At 39.5% G+C, this 17,268-nt stretch overlaps 1 protein-coding gene across 6 annotated transcripts in view; it reads left to right on the top strand.

The window, feature by feature from the left end:
• The first annotated feature begins 6,110 nt into the window (after positions 1 to 6,110).
• FAM184A (family with sequence similarity 184 member A) overlaps positions 6,111 to 17,268 on the top strand; it is a 117,923-nt gene continuing 106,765 nt past the window's right edge. For all 6 annotated transcript variants that reach the window (XR_004628113.1, XM_034669050.1, XM_034669053.1 and 3 more), the window contains exon 1: positions 6,111 to 6,778. Coding sequence is in view for 5 of the 6 variants with exons in the window: in XM_034669050.1 (XP_034524941.1) it covers positions 6,611 to 6,778 (168 nt within the window). In the remaining variant the exon portion in view is untranslated. The remainder of the gene's footprint in view (positions 6,779 to 17,268) is intronic.

Raw genomic sequence — 17,268 nt, 5'->3', positions numbered from 1 at the left:
GAGGAACCCAAAGTAGATGGATAAACCAGTTAGTTGCTTGTTGATTGTGCTCATAGAAAGGGTTGGTTTGGTTCATAAATAAAAAACTAATAATTATTTTGGTGGAGAAAGTGAAATTAACTAAAATTTGGAAACAAACATTTATGGAACACTTTTATGTATCAAACATTTTAGAAGTATTGCATCACTTTCAATTGATTGATGTGTCAAAGATGAGTTTTCTAAGCTCATGGGGAAGGAACAGAAAAAAGAGAGAAAGAGAAAGGAACACAGACCAAGACATCAATGAATGACAGTGAGACTCCTTTATAGTAATGTCTACCACTTATCTAGACAGATCTACAACCTTTTTTGGGATTATACTGCATACTATACTTTGGGTGTGTTAGGAGGTAAACTTGAGATTTGATACATGACTGACTGTAGTATATCCAAATAAGTATAATAAAATTATGTGTTCTAAAAGTATGAAATAATTCAACATGTAATATGTGGGAAATACAGGAAACCCTAAGATCATTTAGTCCAATGTCCTAACTTTATGGATGAAGAAAAACAGTTGGCACAATCAGTCCTGGAATATAAGGATTCTGATACTCACCATCATACTTAGAGACTGACATCAAAGGAATGGTTATCACTTAAAAAATGTTTGATATTGAAAAATGTTCTGTACTCACGTGAAGTTTTACAGAATACATGGTGTTTATTGATGCCACTAGAGTTCAGTTTCTTGTACACAGTCTCTATTGATTGTGAGTCCCTTATGCTACTAAGCCTTGTTGCACGACCCTAAATTAAGTTTCATTCAAGTACTGAATGTTCCTAAGAGGTTTAACAATGCAATGCAGAAGAGAAGAAAGTTAGTCGGTTCCTTGGAGATCACCTGCCCAAACCCACCTATCAGGCATTTTTGTAGACATTTAGTTCCATTCTCAATTGACTGGTTTGAATTCTATGACTCTTCTGGCCCAAATGGGAAGAATGGGAAAAGAAAACAGAGAAAGAGGATCATTTTCCAACCTCTTCCTTCTTTCCAACTTCATATCTAGATGTCCTCTATAGCTAACCATGACCTGGGATGGGAAATGACTATTTCACTCCATAAAGGAAGCATTCCATAGATACTTGGTCGTTGATGGAACAGTATTTTCTGATTATCTGTTCTCTGGAATGGATATCCCAAAGGTAGTGAGGGAAACTTTCATTGAAGAAATCAGTGTCCATTTTTTTATTGTGGTGAAATACACATAACATAAAATTTACCATTTTAACCATTTTTAAAAGTACAATTCAGTGCATTAAATGTATTCACATTACTGTGCAACTATCATCACCATTCCCTTCCAGAACTGAAACCCTGTGCCCATTAAATAACTTTCCATTCTCATGTCCTCCTAGCCCCCAGAAACCAGCTTTCTATTTTCTGTAACTCTGAATTTGACTTCATATAAGTGGAATCATACAGTATTTGTCCTTTCGTGACTCGTTTATTTCATTTAGCATAATGTCTTCAAGGTTTGTCCATACTGTAGCAATGTCAGAATTTCCTTCCTTTTTAAGGCTGGATAATATGCCATTATGAATATATATACATACACACCACATATTGTTTATCTGTTCTTTTACTGATGGGCACTTGGGCTTCCACATTTTGGCTATATTAATAATGCTCCTATGAATACTGGTGTACAAATACCTCTTTGAATCTTTGCTTGTAATTCTTTTGGGTACATACCCAGAAGTGAAATTGCTAGATCATATGGTAATGCTATGTTTAATTTTTTGAGAAACTGCCATACAGTTTTACACAGCAGCTGTACCATTTTTAATTCCTACCAGCAATGTACAAGGGGCCCAATTTCTCCTTGTAAAACTTGTTACTTTCTGTTCTGTTCTGTTTTTATAACCGCCATTCTAATGGGTGTATAGTAGTATTTCATTGTGATTTTGATTAACATTTACCTAATTATTAGTGATGTTGAGCATCTTTACATGTGTTCATTGGCCCTTTGCATATGTTCTTTGGAGAAATGTGTATTTAAGTCTTTTGCCCATTTTTTAAAAGTAATCTCCATGCCCAACATGGGGCTCGAACTTACGACCCCCAGATCAAGAGCTGCATGCTTCATTGACTGAGCCAGCCAGGTGCCTGTGCCTATTTTTAAATCTGATTGTGTGGTTGTCACTATTGAGTTATAGGAGTTTTTAGATAAATTCTGAATATTATTCCCTTATCAGATATATAATTTGCAAATATCTTCTACCATTCTATGGGATACTTTTTTCCTCTGTTGATCATGTCCTTTGATGCACAAAACTTTTTAATTTTGATGAAGTCCAATGTAGCTATTTTTTCTTTTGTTACCTGTGCTTTTGGTCTACTAACTTTGAAGCTCACATTTTAATTGTAATATTAATTCTGAACTTTAGACACTGCTGGTTGGGTTAAGCTAGGTTTTCTGGAGGCGGAAGTATATACAATTGGGGCCACTTGAGAGAAAATTACACAAAAGTGATTTTCATAATTTTTTACTAAATCTTGTAATCGTGTTATCACTAGTTAGGACCCCTTCTGGAAGGAGTAATGGAAGCTTCATTAGCTCCATCATTAACCGGCCTTTACTGCCACCACTACCACTTTCTTCTTCCCTCCCCAAAACAGCTCTAACAATTCAGAAAGTATGTAGGGAATTTGAGAGCCTGGGAGACATCATTCCAAGTATAAGTCATAATTGAAATATCAGTGCATGGAAGTTTTAAAATAAGAAATTTCTAGGCAAAGAATATCAGAACAGAGATTCTCCTATAAATAGCTTCAAACTATTGTTTAATAAACTGGAAAGAACTGGGGTTTAAAATATCTAGGTCATAATTCTAGCTTTATTACTAATTGGCATTGAAAATCTGTGCAATTCAAACTTTCTGATATTCAATATGTATAAAACAATGAATTTGGATTTGATGTTCTCTTCCAACTCTAATAGGCAATAATTCTTACTTCCAACTTATTTCTCTACCTGTTTTCAGTGACTGTTCCCCTGCATCAGCCTCATATCTAGCTTTACTATGAGCCCATATCTCCAGTATTGTTCCCTCTGGCCATGGGTTATGACCATCTATGGGTTATGACTCCTCTTCATAGAGAAGTTCTAGGATGCCATAGATGACAACCTGCCTAGATGCTTCTTTTCATATACCGATAGCTTCTTGTCTCTTGTAAGCAGTATTTACCTTATCCTGTTGTATTCAAATGTAATTACTTTATTACCTCTCCTACTCTATATTGCATTGCATCTGAACATCTCCATTTGGATGTCTGATAGGCACCTCAAAGGTAACATGTTCTACCCTGAACTTATCACTTTCCCCACCTGCCCCCTCTCTAGCCCATCCAGGGGGGCACCCTTGACCACTCTCCCTTCCTCAGCCTCAAAGTCTTGTCTGTTTTACCTTATGGATGTTTCAGATACATCCATTTCTTTTTATTCTCATTGCCATAGTTTAGGTCAATGTTTTATCCTCTCTCACTTCAATAAGTACAACAGCCTCATAACTAGTCTCCTTGCCTATAAAGTTGCCTCTGAAACCCATTTTCCATAGTTACAAGAATTGTTTCTAAAGTGCAAATCTGATTATTTAATTCTCCTATGTAAAGCCCTTCGGTGGCTCATTATTGCTTTCAAGATAAAGACCCTACCCCTTATCAAGGCAAATAATCACTCCCCCCATGAATAATCTTGATACCTGCTCTATCTTGTATTTTGACATACCATCAAACTCTTTGCTCCAGCCATATTGGACCTCTTGCTGTTTCCTAAATGGATTATGTTATCTTTCATCCTCAGGGCTTTGCCCTTGCTATCCTCAGAGCTGGTAGTCCACCTTCCTGCCATCCCTTTTTGTCTGAAAAACTCATCCTTCAGAAATCTGTTCAATTATTGCCTTTGTGTGTGTGTGAAGTCTTCTCTGACACCTCAAGCGAGGTTAAGTGTCTGTCCTGCGAGTTCCTTCAACACCATGTTGCATTGCACCTTATTCTTTGTCTGTCTTTTTCACTAGATTACTAACCTTTTGAGAACAGAGACTGATCCTTAGTCATTACTGCAGCCTCAACACCCAATGCAGCACCTGGCACACAATAGGCATTCGAAAAATATTTCTGCATAAACCATCTTGTGAGAGAAACAGGCACTAAATAAAGATTTCTTGCCTAACTAGCTTTTCCTGTTTATTTTCTATTGCACACCTCCTTTACTGGATTTTTAAAAAGTGATATTCTAGGTAATAGGATTATGGGTGTATTATATTATTCTTTAAGTTTCTATTTATTATTTATAATTGAATAGAACTCTATACCAGATGACCTGTGTTATCCCTTTGTGTTAGGGCAAAAAATATTAAATTCATGGAATGACACTTGTGTCTTGTGAGCATAATGTTTAGGAAAAGGCTCCTCTCGGGCTATGCTGGATAGTGACAGCAGGAACTCATGTGATAGTGTTCAGTGTAAACCAGGGCCTCAAACTCTAACTGCCAAGTTAGAGTGGGAAGAGACCGATAAATACCGTCTCTTTTCAGAGGAAGCATTTGAGGGCTGAACAGGCTCAGCGACTCAGCTGAGGCTATACACTGGTCTCCTTATTTCCAGTATTATGCTCTTTCCACTGTATCATAGAGACAAAACCCAGAAACACCTTCTTTGACCTAGCAAGACTTAGTTATAAAAATTTAAGGAAACGGAGTCTTTAGAGCATACATTTCTGCTTAGAATGTAAACGATGTAAGAATTCTAAAGTGATTGTGAATCTTCTATGCCTAGAATTTGATGAAATAACACTAGCTCCTAATTCTCTTTCATTGAATTATTAGAGCTTAAGAACAGAGCAAAATTTGCATATTTGTTTCTGGCCATCTGCTCCATTCAGAACCTTGGAACTAGACAACTTATTTTCTGGAAGGTCTATGGGGGTGGAGGAATGGGGGAGTGGGGGGTTGAGTACCTAGCATCTGGGAAAAGATGTAGGCCAATTTCGTTCTTCCTTTCTGGAATTCTGACAATTCTGGAAGTATTTCATGAGGCTAGTCAATCTTCACCTTTTTGGTTTAGATTTTGTAACAGACACTTTATGATAATTTGGCTCCCAATTGGATTGTTAATATCAAATCAGATTTATATGATGATGGTTAGTTGTACGTTGAAGAGAAATCACATATTATAACATGGGGGAATTCAGTTCTGCAAAACTGCCTGGAGAAAAGAGTTTTCAAAATGGGTACAATTCTACATTTTTAAAGTTTGTCCTAAAACAATTTATTTACTTCAACACAGGATACTCTTAAAATTTTAAAAAAAGAATCATTTGACCTACAGGAGTAGAGATGTTAGGAGACAATCAGCAGGAAACAACACATTTAGAGAGGTGAAAATGCACAAATAATGACACACTTTGGCCCTGCCCCAAATCCTTAAGGAGCTGGCATCTTGTTCCATCTTCTGTTTTTACCCTTTACTTCCAGCCAACGAGATTTCATATGTAATTGTCTTGGTCTCCATTAAGACTGGGAAAAAAGTAGGAGTGTAGTGCTATACTAATTGATGAGTTGGGCTCACTCCACACACACATACTGGCATTGAATTTAGGACAGTGATCGACCTAGTACATTGTAACCATCATATTTGTTTGAGTTTGAAAGGGTCAAGGCAGGGATTATTGTATTCCGGGCTACTTCATTACCCATGTCTCAGGTGCTGAGGCCAGCCTTGGGAGGGAATTGGATGTGCGCTTGACGCCCTTCTTGGGGAAGAGCCAGCTGGCCCCAGTGCACGCGATGTTGCACGTGGAAAGCCTCAGTAAATCGGCACGCGTTCTGCAAACCGAAAGGACCACAGATAGCCCCATCCTCTCTCTGAATTGTTTACGTAGAATCGCACGCGTGGCACACGGGGCTCACCGCCCAGGTGGGAGCTTGGAGATCCCCACCGCAGGGGGAAGCAGCTGGCGGCGAGGTCCCCGCAGGCCCTCCCGAAGCGCCTGTACCAGCCGCGAGAGTGCAGGGCTGGCGGCGGCGGCGCGGGGCGGGGCTTGGCTGCGGAGAAATGACGTCGCCATCCCCGCGCGCTCCGCGGGCCGCGCGCCCTGGTAACCGCAGCTCCGCGGCTCCCGAGCCCTCCTCCATGTCCCCGCCTCTCCCCGCACCAGCCCGCCTCGTCTCCTCCTCCCTCCGCAGCCCCGGCGGCGGCCGTCTCGCTAGGTCCCTGGCGCGGGGTGGGAGCGGGACCTACGGGGCCGCGCTGCCCACGACGCCTCCGCCAGGCGTCAGTTGAAGAGCGGGAGAGAGCAGGCAGGGCCCGGGGCCGCGCTGCTGGACCCTGAAAGTCTGCCCCGCGTGGGTGTCGTCTGCGGCCTCGATCCGGCGGGGCTGTCCCGTCCCTGGACGGGGGTGACCGGAGGGTCGTGGACCGGAGGGCGCCTGCGGCCGCACCCAACAGACGCCGAGGGTCGGGTCCGGAACCGGCCGGGGCGGCTTTTGCCTCCTAGACGCCGTTGCTCCACGGGCCGCCCCCGGAGCGCGAGGACAGGTGCCCCTGCCGGGGTCTGTCGGGAAGATGGCGACCCCTGGCATGAGCTGGCAGCAGCACTATTACGGCGGCTCCGCGGCCGGGGCGGCCAAATTCGCCCCCTCGCCGGCCGCCGCGCAGCAGGCGGGGCACAGCATGGACTATAGCCAGGACCTGCACCTGAAAATGAGCAAGAAAATAGCCCAGCTCACCAAGGTAAGGGCGCGGCAGCGGGGTCGGCACGGCGAGGACCCCGTGCGGGCCACTCCAGCCGCAGCTGCTGGGATGGGAGGCTGCGCGCCCTCTGCCCGGGGCGAGTTGAAGGGGGCTGCTCTGGGGAAGCAACAGCCCGAGACTAAGCTCCATGAACCGTTCAAACTTCGGTGGAACGCAGGAGGTGCTCATTTAAATTAGACAACTCAACAGCACGGCTGGGTTTATGGGCTTGCACTCCGCGGCCCTTTAGGAGTAACCCGGCACAGAACAAATTAGTATCTACTTCCTTTATTGCACAATAATAAATCTCTTTAGTTTTGGGCTCATGCATCTGCCCAGACTCCACGAGCCTTTACACTACTGTATGAAGTACAGTACCGTATTTACTCAACATGACCCGGAATCTTCCCAATTAATCACCATCTTCTATTGTTTACGTACTTAAGAGGAGAATAAACCTGAGCAATGAGGAGGGTAAAACATACCTTGCGTGCTGTTTGGGGGATATAATGAGTCATTCCTTATTCTGACAGAATGTCATATAAGGCTTCTTTGATGAATCATGTGTCTGCACTTAGATGTTTCAATCTATCAGAAAATAATTTTCAAAGAGCTTAAGCCTGCAGATTTGGTCAACTGTGGTTTAGGATGGTGAGCTTTTTTTCTAGGTAATGTTGATGATGAGTTGGTATCTGTGAAGTAAGAGCAATTCAGATCAACTGGTTCTATTGCTCTGTTTAGGTCTCACCGGCGATCTTTCAATACCCCTTAATTGCAAACAGGTGATTTGTGATGTCTGAAAGTTAGTAGAGGTGAGTTTAATGTGTTTAAGCTGAGTCAGCTAACCACTTGTTAGTGGTGTGAGTATGATGAAGAGAGGTGGGCATCCTGGGTGTTTACTAATAGGGAAGCCCTGAAGTCTGATTCTTTACAACTTCAAGACTCCCACTATATAATTCCAGTACTAGTTGACACTATTGAGAGGGTAAAGTAAAACAGAGTTGGAAGAAAGGAAATGGGAGTGAAATGGGGATTGAAAGAAGGTAAAAAGAAGATTTTAGTGAAAAAAATATGATTGATGGTAGAAAGAAAAGTAACATGAAAGGACTGAAGAGTGAGGGCTCCAACAGAAGAGTAAAGGAAAAGGAGCAAGTACCTAATAGTAAAACTCAGCCATGCAGAACAAGGCAACACGGGGGGGAAATTTTGTTTTCTGATTTTTGTTTTAGGTCCATGCTGTCTCAGAGTTTGCTGTGTTCCCGTTTTTACTGTTTCCTTCTCTGACATACGGTCCCCATATTCAGAGGAAGGAAGGCCCAAAAAGAAACAATAATGTATCATCAGGGCATTTATACATTTGGGAGCTCAAAGCCAGGTTTCCTGATATCGTGTTTGTTCTTCAGAATAATAATGTTCAGAATGAAGCGCATGGATATTTATGTATTCTGACTTTCTTGTGGTGTGTCCACAACACCCATTGTTCTGATTTTAGATTGTAACCCTCCAGGTTCCTACTGTAGGTAATAGAAGCACTCAGTAAGTTGGTAGTGGAACTGTGTGCAGTTTAATGAGGTTTCTCATCTCTCCGGTAAACTTCTTTTATCTTTGCTTATGTTTTTTTCAATTTTCAGTTCTTTTATCAGAGAAGAAATTCACAACTGTTGAAGGTTAGAGTATTGATAGAACGTGATTGATATCACGTTCTGTTTACCCACTTTAATGAGGCAGGAAGCTGCCCCCATGCCAGTGCTCGTCAAGGCTTGAGTGCTATACCTAATCTTTATTGAGTGTTACCTGGACTCTCTGATTTAGTGTTTATAGTTACAGTCTCTAAACACTCATGCCACCTCCTCTGCTAAGTGCCCCAGACATTTAATCCCTTATACTAGAGTTTCTCAGCCTTAGCACTTTGGCATTTTGAATTGGCTAATTACTTGTTGGGAACAGGCAGGGCTGTCCTGTGCATTATAGGATGTTTAGCAGCATTCCTGGATTCCTGGTGCTACCTAGTAGATTCCGGTGGCACCCCGCACCTGCATGACACATCATCATGACAATAAACATGTCTGAAGGCATTGCTGTATGTTCCCTGGTAGGTGTGAGGACTCATCCCGTCTTGAGAAGCACTGACTTACACTGGAATATACTGTCTCTTGCATTTATTACTAAGATAAGATATGAGAATGAAATAGACAAAAGGACTCTGTTGCAGCCAACACCCTTTAGTTTCTGAAATCTACAATAAGACGTGCTTCCCTTATGCACCATTTTGGAAACTGTCAAATTTTACAGTCACATATACTTCTATTTTGTAAATACTATACCATAACAATGATATCGTGAGTAATATTTCAACTGTTAGAAACTTTACTGGTGTCTACTATATAGAATTTTCACTTTTGGAGTGTTTATTAACAAATTCACATCAGTAGAGGTAGGTTGGAAGCTTATATTTCAAAATTAGAAGTAATCATTAAAATAGGATTTTATTTCTTTTGGTAATGAGTTAGTAGTACACACTCTTCAGCATTATAGTTAGCATGGCTTGGGAATCTGACTGTCTTGAGTTAAAACTCCTGTTCTGCTTACTAGTAATATGACCTTGGGCAAGTCATAAATTCTGAGCCTCCGTTTCCTAATCTTTAAAAGAGGGGTGATGATATTACAACTAAGATAGTAGGCTCTTAATTCAGGCTATCACTGAAAAGAGAATCTGTGCCAACAAAGTATTAGTAAAAAATACTGGATAATATATTTTTTAAATGTTCCTCTCTTTTTAAACTAGTCCGCATTTAATAGCATTGTTGTATTTCTTTTGAGAGTTTTCTATGAAACTCTTTTAAAAATATATATGGTAATTGTTCTATTTGAATAGCAAAGTTTAAATTTTTCACATGTATCCTACATTGTTGTGGTACAGTATTGAAAATACATGCATTTTCCAGACACTTGGCTGGCTATGAAAGGATAAGGATGAAAGTAATATGTATTACAATTTTGTACATAGTAAGACTCAATAGATGTTTAAAAAAGCCATCTCAGCTGCAGACATATTTCTTCAGATTCTGTTTCCTTAAAACCTAACATAGCAGCCATCTCCTAGAAAGGAGAACAGTAGTTTTTAAAGGACCTTTTATGTAAGGGACATTTCACTAAGTGTTAGAGATATAGTAGGGAGCAAGACATAGTCTCTGCCTTTTAAAGTGAATCTATTGTATTTAGGCTACTCTTAGTAAATTTTAAGAATTACTGTTAGGTTTTTGAGTCCTGTTATGGCAAGGTTCTGCGACTGTTAATGGCTAAACCATCTCAGGATAGGCAGAGAAGCTGGATGGCTTGAGTTATGTTTAGTAGGACCACATTTGTGTACTTCTCTACTCTCCTCTTTAGTGCATGAGGGTGAAAAGCAAGACTTGTGGGAAGTAATTATAAAACAGCTTTTTTTGTGTTACTCACTGTCCCTTTCAGTTTACTCTGTGAGGCTGGCTCATCCTCTGCCCATAGATAAACTTGACTTTTCTGGTTGCTTTTAGAGAATACGGATTGTCCTTCAGTAACTAAATTAAAGAAGTCTCAATTTGATTATTAAAATGTCCAGTGCTGGGGTGTCTGGCTGGCTCTGTTGGAAGAAGATGTGACTCTTGATCTTGGGGTTGTGAGTTTGAGCCCCATGTTGGGTGTAGAGATTACTTGAAAAAAATCTTCAAAAAAATAAAAATAAAATGTCCAGTGCCTACAAATAAAAATCCCAAACCAAACCTAAATTAAGGATGAAGCTTCTCCCCCATGTCCATTCTCAGCCAATAATTGGGGAAGAGGGACATCATTGACTTTTTTCTTCTGACTCGGCTTTTCTACTCTTCTTGCTTTGTCTTGCCAGTCCTACTAGTTTAACACTTTCCCCTCCCCCATTGGAAAAGGAAGAAGAGAGGAAAGACTAGCAGTAAACTTTATTTGAATAGTTCATGGTAATTAGCTTCAGTGCTGTTGTAGACTTGGCACACATTTAAAGCTCATTCCTTCACTCCTGCATCTTCCACCTCCTACCTCCATTGCTCAGGATTCCTCAGCTCAGGTTGCTTGACAGTGAGAATGCATCTGTATTCTGGCTGGTTGCTTAGTCCTTCCTCAGCCTCTTAGATCTGGCAAGACCTTCATGTTTATTTTGCTGAGGTCTGTTCAAGCTTCAGATAACCCTCTTGGATTGATCTAGATGACCCCAGCCCAGATTACTCTGTTTCTTTCCCATAGGGCCCATCTTGGTCCATAGGGAGCGTTCATTCTATGTCCAGACAGACTCTGATAGTGGTCCCAATTCAGCATCTCTCATTTCCTCTCACATACCTCTTCAACCAGTTTCTCATCCTTTCGACTTGCCAAGGATGAATCAGGTGCCACTTCAGTATGCTCTCCTAAGTGCTTGAGACACATCTCAAGATCTTCAAGTGGTCCCAAAAAGCCTTCTCCTCTAGGCTTTAGACGAGTGACAAGCATCTGTCCTTTCTCTTGAAGACAAGGACACTTGTTCCTGTAGCTCTCCCCAAGGAAGCCTTCTCCAAAACCCTACTCTGTAACCTCTTCAAGGCTTTTCTCACTAATATTGGGTGTAGGAGGTAGCACATCTCAAGACTCCTCTCTTTAGACTGCCTTTTTTTTTTTTTTGAAATTTTGAGAATATTCTGTCACCTGCTTTGAAATGTCAGTTGCCTTTGGTTCTCAGTAGAAACTTCCCTTTTAATATCTTGTTATGTTAGCTGCTCATCCAGTGCCTCCTTAGTTGATTGTACTTTTGATACAGTTCAGTCTGGGTATCACTGATATAACTAGTATAAGGTGGGGTATATGGTTCCAAAGAGCAGGAGTAGTTTCTTTGTGTTCACTGTGTTCAGCATCAAGTCCTTCTTAAAAGTCTTCTTTGATACCCAACTTACGTCTCCTCCCACCCCCACCCCTCCTGAAAACCGCCCCGCCCAACCTAGGCCTTGTTAGGCTTGCCTTACTCTGAATTACTATAACATTTATTGTCTGTTGTACTTGTTGGTACTTAATAATACAAAGAAGTCATGCATAAATACACTTTAAAACTCAATTTTTAAAACATAGTAATATAAATTATTTCTGCCTCAAATTGTTTTTTTCTAGCCTTTTCAGGTGTCATAACTGCAAGTGTTTGGTAATCACCGTGGCACCATTTGGAAAAGATTTGTGAAATGTTTATTTCGTTTATAGATGTATCTTGTTTCTGTAATTTGAATATAATTTCCTCAGCTGTAGAGACTATTTTTCATGCAACTTTGATATAAATACTTTGCACGTAGTATAAAAGCTTAATAAATATTTATTGAAGGTGATGGTGGTGGTGTTGATGGTAATGATGCTGTACCAAGTAATTTTGTTATACAGTAGGGTTAGTAAATAGTTCTGAGGACTATATCTGCTACTCTTCTGGGTTAATGTTAGATCGTTTCAGCTGAGTTAAATTACTTTTAAATATTTAAATGTTTATTGGTTTCCTCTTAAACTGTTTCAAAAGCTGTATTATTTCATAATATACTTATATTTTTGATGCAAAAATGAAAATATAAAGCACTCAGTTTAAAATACAAATATTATTTGCCATTGCAAAAGGTAGGTAATGGATACCAGATTCTTAGCAAATAAAAAAAGTCTTAAGATCAGTCATTTAATACTGCTTTTACTATATCCCAAACCAGACTGTGTTAGTATACTAGTGAAATTTTTAAACAATGTATTTTATGTACATTAAATACAACCCATTTTACACTAGTTTGAATTACCTAGATACTGTTTCATAATACTGTTCAGTCTTGGTTATGACCTGGGTTGTTTCGGTTTAGCACATAACAAATGCCACATCTTTTTCCCCCTCCTTTGTTTCATTGCAGCTTTGCCATTCTCTTATGTAGTAGCTTGGATGTAATCTTTCAGTCATAGTTGAGTGGTTTGAATTAATTTCTTATATTTTACCAGTGGGCACAAAAATTTGATACACAATTTATCAGTTGTCCAAATGCTTATAAAGGGATGCCTGTAAAGTTAAAAGGTTTAGAGCTGGAAGAAACCAGATTCTGACCAGCTTAACCCTCTCACTTTATAGGTGTGGAAGTTGAGGGCCCAGAGGCATTTGAAGATTGCACAGCTTGTCACTGGCAGAACCTGAACACAAATCCTGGTCTCTGGATTGGTCTAAGAGAAGGGCAGCTGTGCTAGCTGGTCTCTTTTGCCCGTGTCTGCCTTCTCTCTAATAGTACTCATTCATTTCCTAAGAAGCCACAGAGTTGTCTTGGTGGTGGTTTTCTCATACTGGAACCATCTTTTGTTTACCATCTGAATCACAGACTTCTGGTGAAAGTGAACCCATGTGCTGCCCCTCCCACGCACTTAACAACCTCTGGATATACAGTTGTACAGTATGTAACTGGCTTTGGTAAATTTTTAAGAGCTATTTTTATGTATTCTCAGATAAATGTCGTAATATTTTTATGTTTTTATTAACAGCTTTAGTCATTCCAGACTTAAAAAATGTTTTAATTGGAGACTGTCATGCTTGGTGTCAAATTTACTACTGGGTGGTTATTTTAAATGTTTTTCCTTTGCTTGGTTTCTTAATTGGATTGTCGCTTAGGTCTCATTTCCGAAGGCAGGAAGTTGGAAGTTTTCCTGTTTTTCTCCTTCCATCCCTCTCTCTGTGTTTTTTTACGAAAATCCTTTGCAGTTTTCTAATTGCCAACCTCTTAAAAAGGGGGTATGAAGGATAAAGGTTCAGCAAAATGTGAGTGAAGCAATCTGGTAATCTTTTTTTTAAGATTTATTTATTTATTTGAGAGAGAGAGCATGCCTGCATGGGAGGGGCAGAGGGAGAGGGAGAGAGAGAATCCCCGCTGAGTGGGGAGCCTGATGTGGGGCTTGATCCCAGGACCTGGGGATCGTGACCTGAGCCAAAATCAGAAGTCAGCTGCTCAACCACCCAGGCACCCTGCAATCTGGTTACTTTAATTCTGAATGGCAATAGGAAGTGGGTGGGGAGGGGAGGAAGAATTTAAAAAATGATATTCTGTCCTTTCAGTTTATCTTATGAGATCTAGAAAGTTTCTAATCTTTGAGCATTCAAATAAACTTGGATATTATGCCATGAAATGGGACTGATGTGAGTAATGGAAATTTGTTAAAGCCATACTTGTTTTTTCACTACAGGACGTTTCTGTTTTGTAGACCAGTTATGAATGAGAAGGACATTAAGTCTGTCAGAATTGTTACTCCCCAGTCTTTTTTGGAGGTAAACATCTGAGGAGAGGTGGGAGACAATTGCTAACTGAATTCAGATTTTTTTTTTTTGGTAAATAAAAATGATGTTATAAATGGTAGTTTGATGTGGGGGAAATATTACTACCAAGTTTTATTTTGTATTGCAAGTGTGACCTGAGCCACAAAGGCTTTTTTAGATTGACCTGGGAACTTAACAGTTCTTTAAGTATTATTGTAAAATAGCCTCTGACTGCCAATCAATTAACATATAAAAGTGAATTTTGGGAGCACCAGTCTTCACAGGTTGGGGATTGCAGGTTATAGTCAGTATTTTGGTATATTTAACATTTGAGACCAAAGCAAATATTTTAGAAGATAATAAACTTTTTATTCTTAGCTTTCTATTAAACTATGACAGTGAGTGCTGTCATTTGTAAGTCTCAGACTTCGTTATTGATTACATCTTTGTTTCCTACTAAAGCTTTGACAAAATGTACAAAATTAGTGAAGCTGAATATGTAAAATTTTGTCCTGCATCTTTTACCTTCATCTTGAGAAGTAAAAGGAGGTTAAAACTACCAAAAGACCCATAGTCATGGAAAAGCAAAAGACTAAGTGATCAACCAGAATACTTGGAATTTGGACAGTTTAGACTCAGGTCCTAATTGACCACCTAATTTATTATAAAGTAGATAGTATTTTTAATGACTTCTAAAAATTACGAATCTGTATTTCCTAATATATATGTACAATCTCTATTTTGATTTTAAAAAGGTTTGAAGATGAAAATTTGGTGTACAAAGTACATTGCCAATATTTAAGTTATCTCTAAAATTGACAATTTTAGTAAAATATTAGGATAAACCCTATTCAAAATTATTGGAGACTGAGTTATTTTAGTTGACTAGAAGTTACTCTAAGTATTGATAATTTTTTGCCTTCCAAAATAATATACTTACATTTAAACCATACCATTCATAAGTTACATGGAGTCCTTTATTATCTCTGGATCATTGTTAGAATCGTCAGTATATGCATTGAAGATTAGGCCAAACCTATACTAATCCTGTGGCAAATGCTGAAATTTTATTTCTGAATAAATTTCGTTACTTCTTTTTTTATTTGCCCTGTCTCTCTTATAAAGCGAAGTGCAAAGTTTGAATATGCACAAATTCTAGACATTGACTTTCTGGTTGGGAAGATTTAGTTTATTCTGCTGAATGTGTGTCTGTGTGCCCACAGGTATTTGCATTTTTCATCCTGTTCCTTCTGAAACACTTCATAACAGAATTTCATCTCTCTCAGAAAACATTTCATAACTGAAACCCTAAATAATATCCCATTCTTATTCTTAGATGTTTTTTTCTAGTGAAACACTTAAAAACAAAGCGCATGTAATTTTGAGGGGAAGTTGTGTGTGTGTGTGTGTGTGTGTGTGTGCATGCATGAATAGATGTGTGTTTGATATAATGGTCTGCACAGAGTAAGAAAAGAAGGTATACTTAAATATGACTAAAATAGAGCATATAGATCCGTATGGTTGGTCAACTTTTGTTGAATGCCTAGTCCATGAAAGATGCTGTGTTAGGCACTATTGATTATTTAATACTAAGAATTTATCATTTCACTTCTGGACTATATTTATTTTTCATTTTTTTTTCAGTAGACCTGTGAGAAAATAACAGAATAAAGCAGGTGAATATTTTAACCAACAGGTTAATTTAATCTGACAAATTTTAAATGCTTAATTATGGGCAACTTTTTGGTTGGTTTTGGGTAGAATTTATATATCTAATTTTCTTAAGCTGGTGCCTTCCGTGTCTTCTTCAATAAGGTTTTTAATAATAATTTAAAGAATAATGTTGACACATTCTCTGGTTACAAATCTGTAATGTATTTGTCCAGGGGGTAAAGGAGGTAAAGGAAACTTCAGTCTTCTGAAACCCAGTAGTTAATGGGTCTGTATTAGGTTTAGATCTCTCATGGGCAGGCCAGAGAGCCACAGTCCCAGAGCCATATGGCCCAGTGAGGCAGCAGTGCTTATCATGTAGGTCAGAGGTATAGGTTCACTGGGTTAGACAGATCCCAGTTTGAATTTCAGGTTCACCACTTATTAGTGTTTGACCTTTGATAAATTTTAACCTGTGAGAGCCTCAGTCTTCTCATCTGTAAAATGAGAATAACAAAGCCTATCTCATAGAATTACTGTAGAGACTAAATAAGATAATTTGTGTAGGAGAAGAGGTCAGTAAATGTCAATTTCTACCCATTTTCCAGGCCCCTACCACTTGGTTCAGCCTTTAACAATTAACAGGCTTTAACAATTAAGTATGTTGGGGTGCCTGGGTGGCTCAGTCAGTTGAGTGTCCGACTCTTGGTTTCGGCTCAGGTCATGATCTTGGGGTCCTGGGATCCAGCACCATGTCAGGCTCTGTGCTCAGCAGGGAGTCTACTTCCCCCTCTCTCTCCCTCTGCACCTCCCCCTGCTCATGCATACTGTCTCTCTCTCTCTCAAATAAATAAAACAAGTATGTTTTTGTATATATTTTCTCTTTTGATGGAGAGATATTATTAGGGACCACAGCTATCAAAAGTAAAGGTTTAACAGCAAATGAAATACAGTTGATTCTCATTGCGATGGTTATATTCTATCAAGTTATGTTCTAGGGGAAATACAGGGTTATGTTCCTGACATCCTCTGGTCACATTTTCATCAACCAGGAAATATATAACTTTATTTTATGTGCTTCTTATTTAATACATATTATCTCTTCAGTAAGAACGAAATAGAGGGCACCTGGGTGGCTCAGTCAGTTAAGCGTCTGCCTTTGGCTCAGGTCATGATCCCAGGACCCTGGGATTGAGGCCTGCATTGAGCTCTGGATCGGGGAGCCTGCTTCTCCCTCTCCCTCTCCCTCTGCCTGCTGCTACCCCTGCTTGTGCTTGTGTGCACACTCTCTTACTCTCTCTGTCAAATAAATAAATAAATAACATCTTTAAAAAAAGTAAACTCTTAGGCACACACACTTTCTCTCTGTCAAATAAATAAAATCTTTTAAAAAAGCGAACTCATAGGCAGCAGCATTATAGCTCATGCGTGAATGAAGCTTATCTAACATGCTGCAAGTGTTAGATTGTGAGGTTACTTATAAATTTTAACACGTAGGAGAACTAGGAAATATGGAATCCACAATAATGAAGATCTACTGTATCTAAAAATGGAT

Source organism: Ailuropoda melanoleuca, chromosome 10 (assembly GCF_002007445.2).
Source record: "Ailuropoda melanoleuca isolate Jingjing chromosome 10, ASM200744v2, whole genome shotgun sequence".
Lineage (NCBI taxonomy): Eukaryota > Metazoa > Chordata > Mammalia > Carnivora > Ursidae > Ailuropoda > Ailuropoda melanoleuca.
Note: the sequence above shows the minus strand (reverse complement) of the source record. Positions and strands in the feature narration are given on the sequence as shown.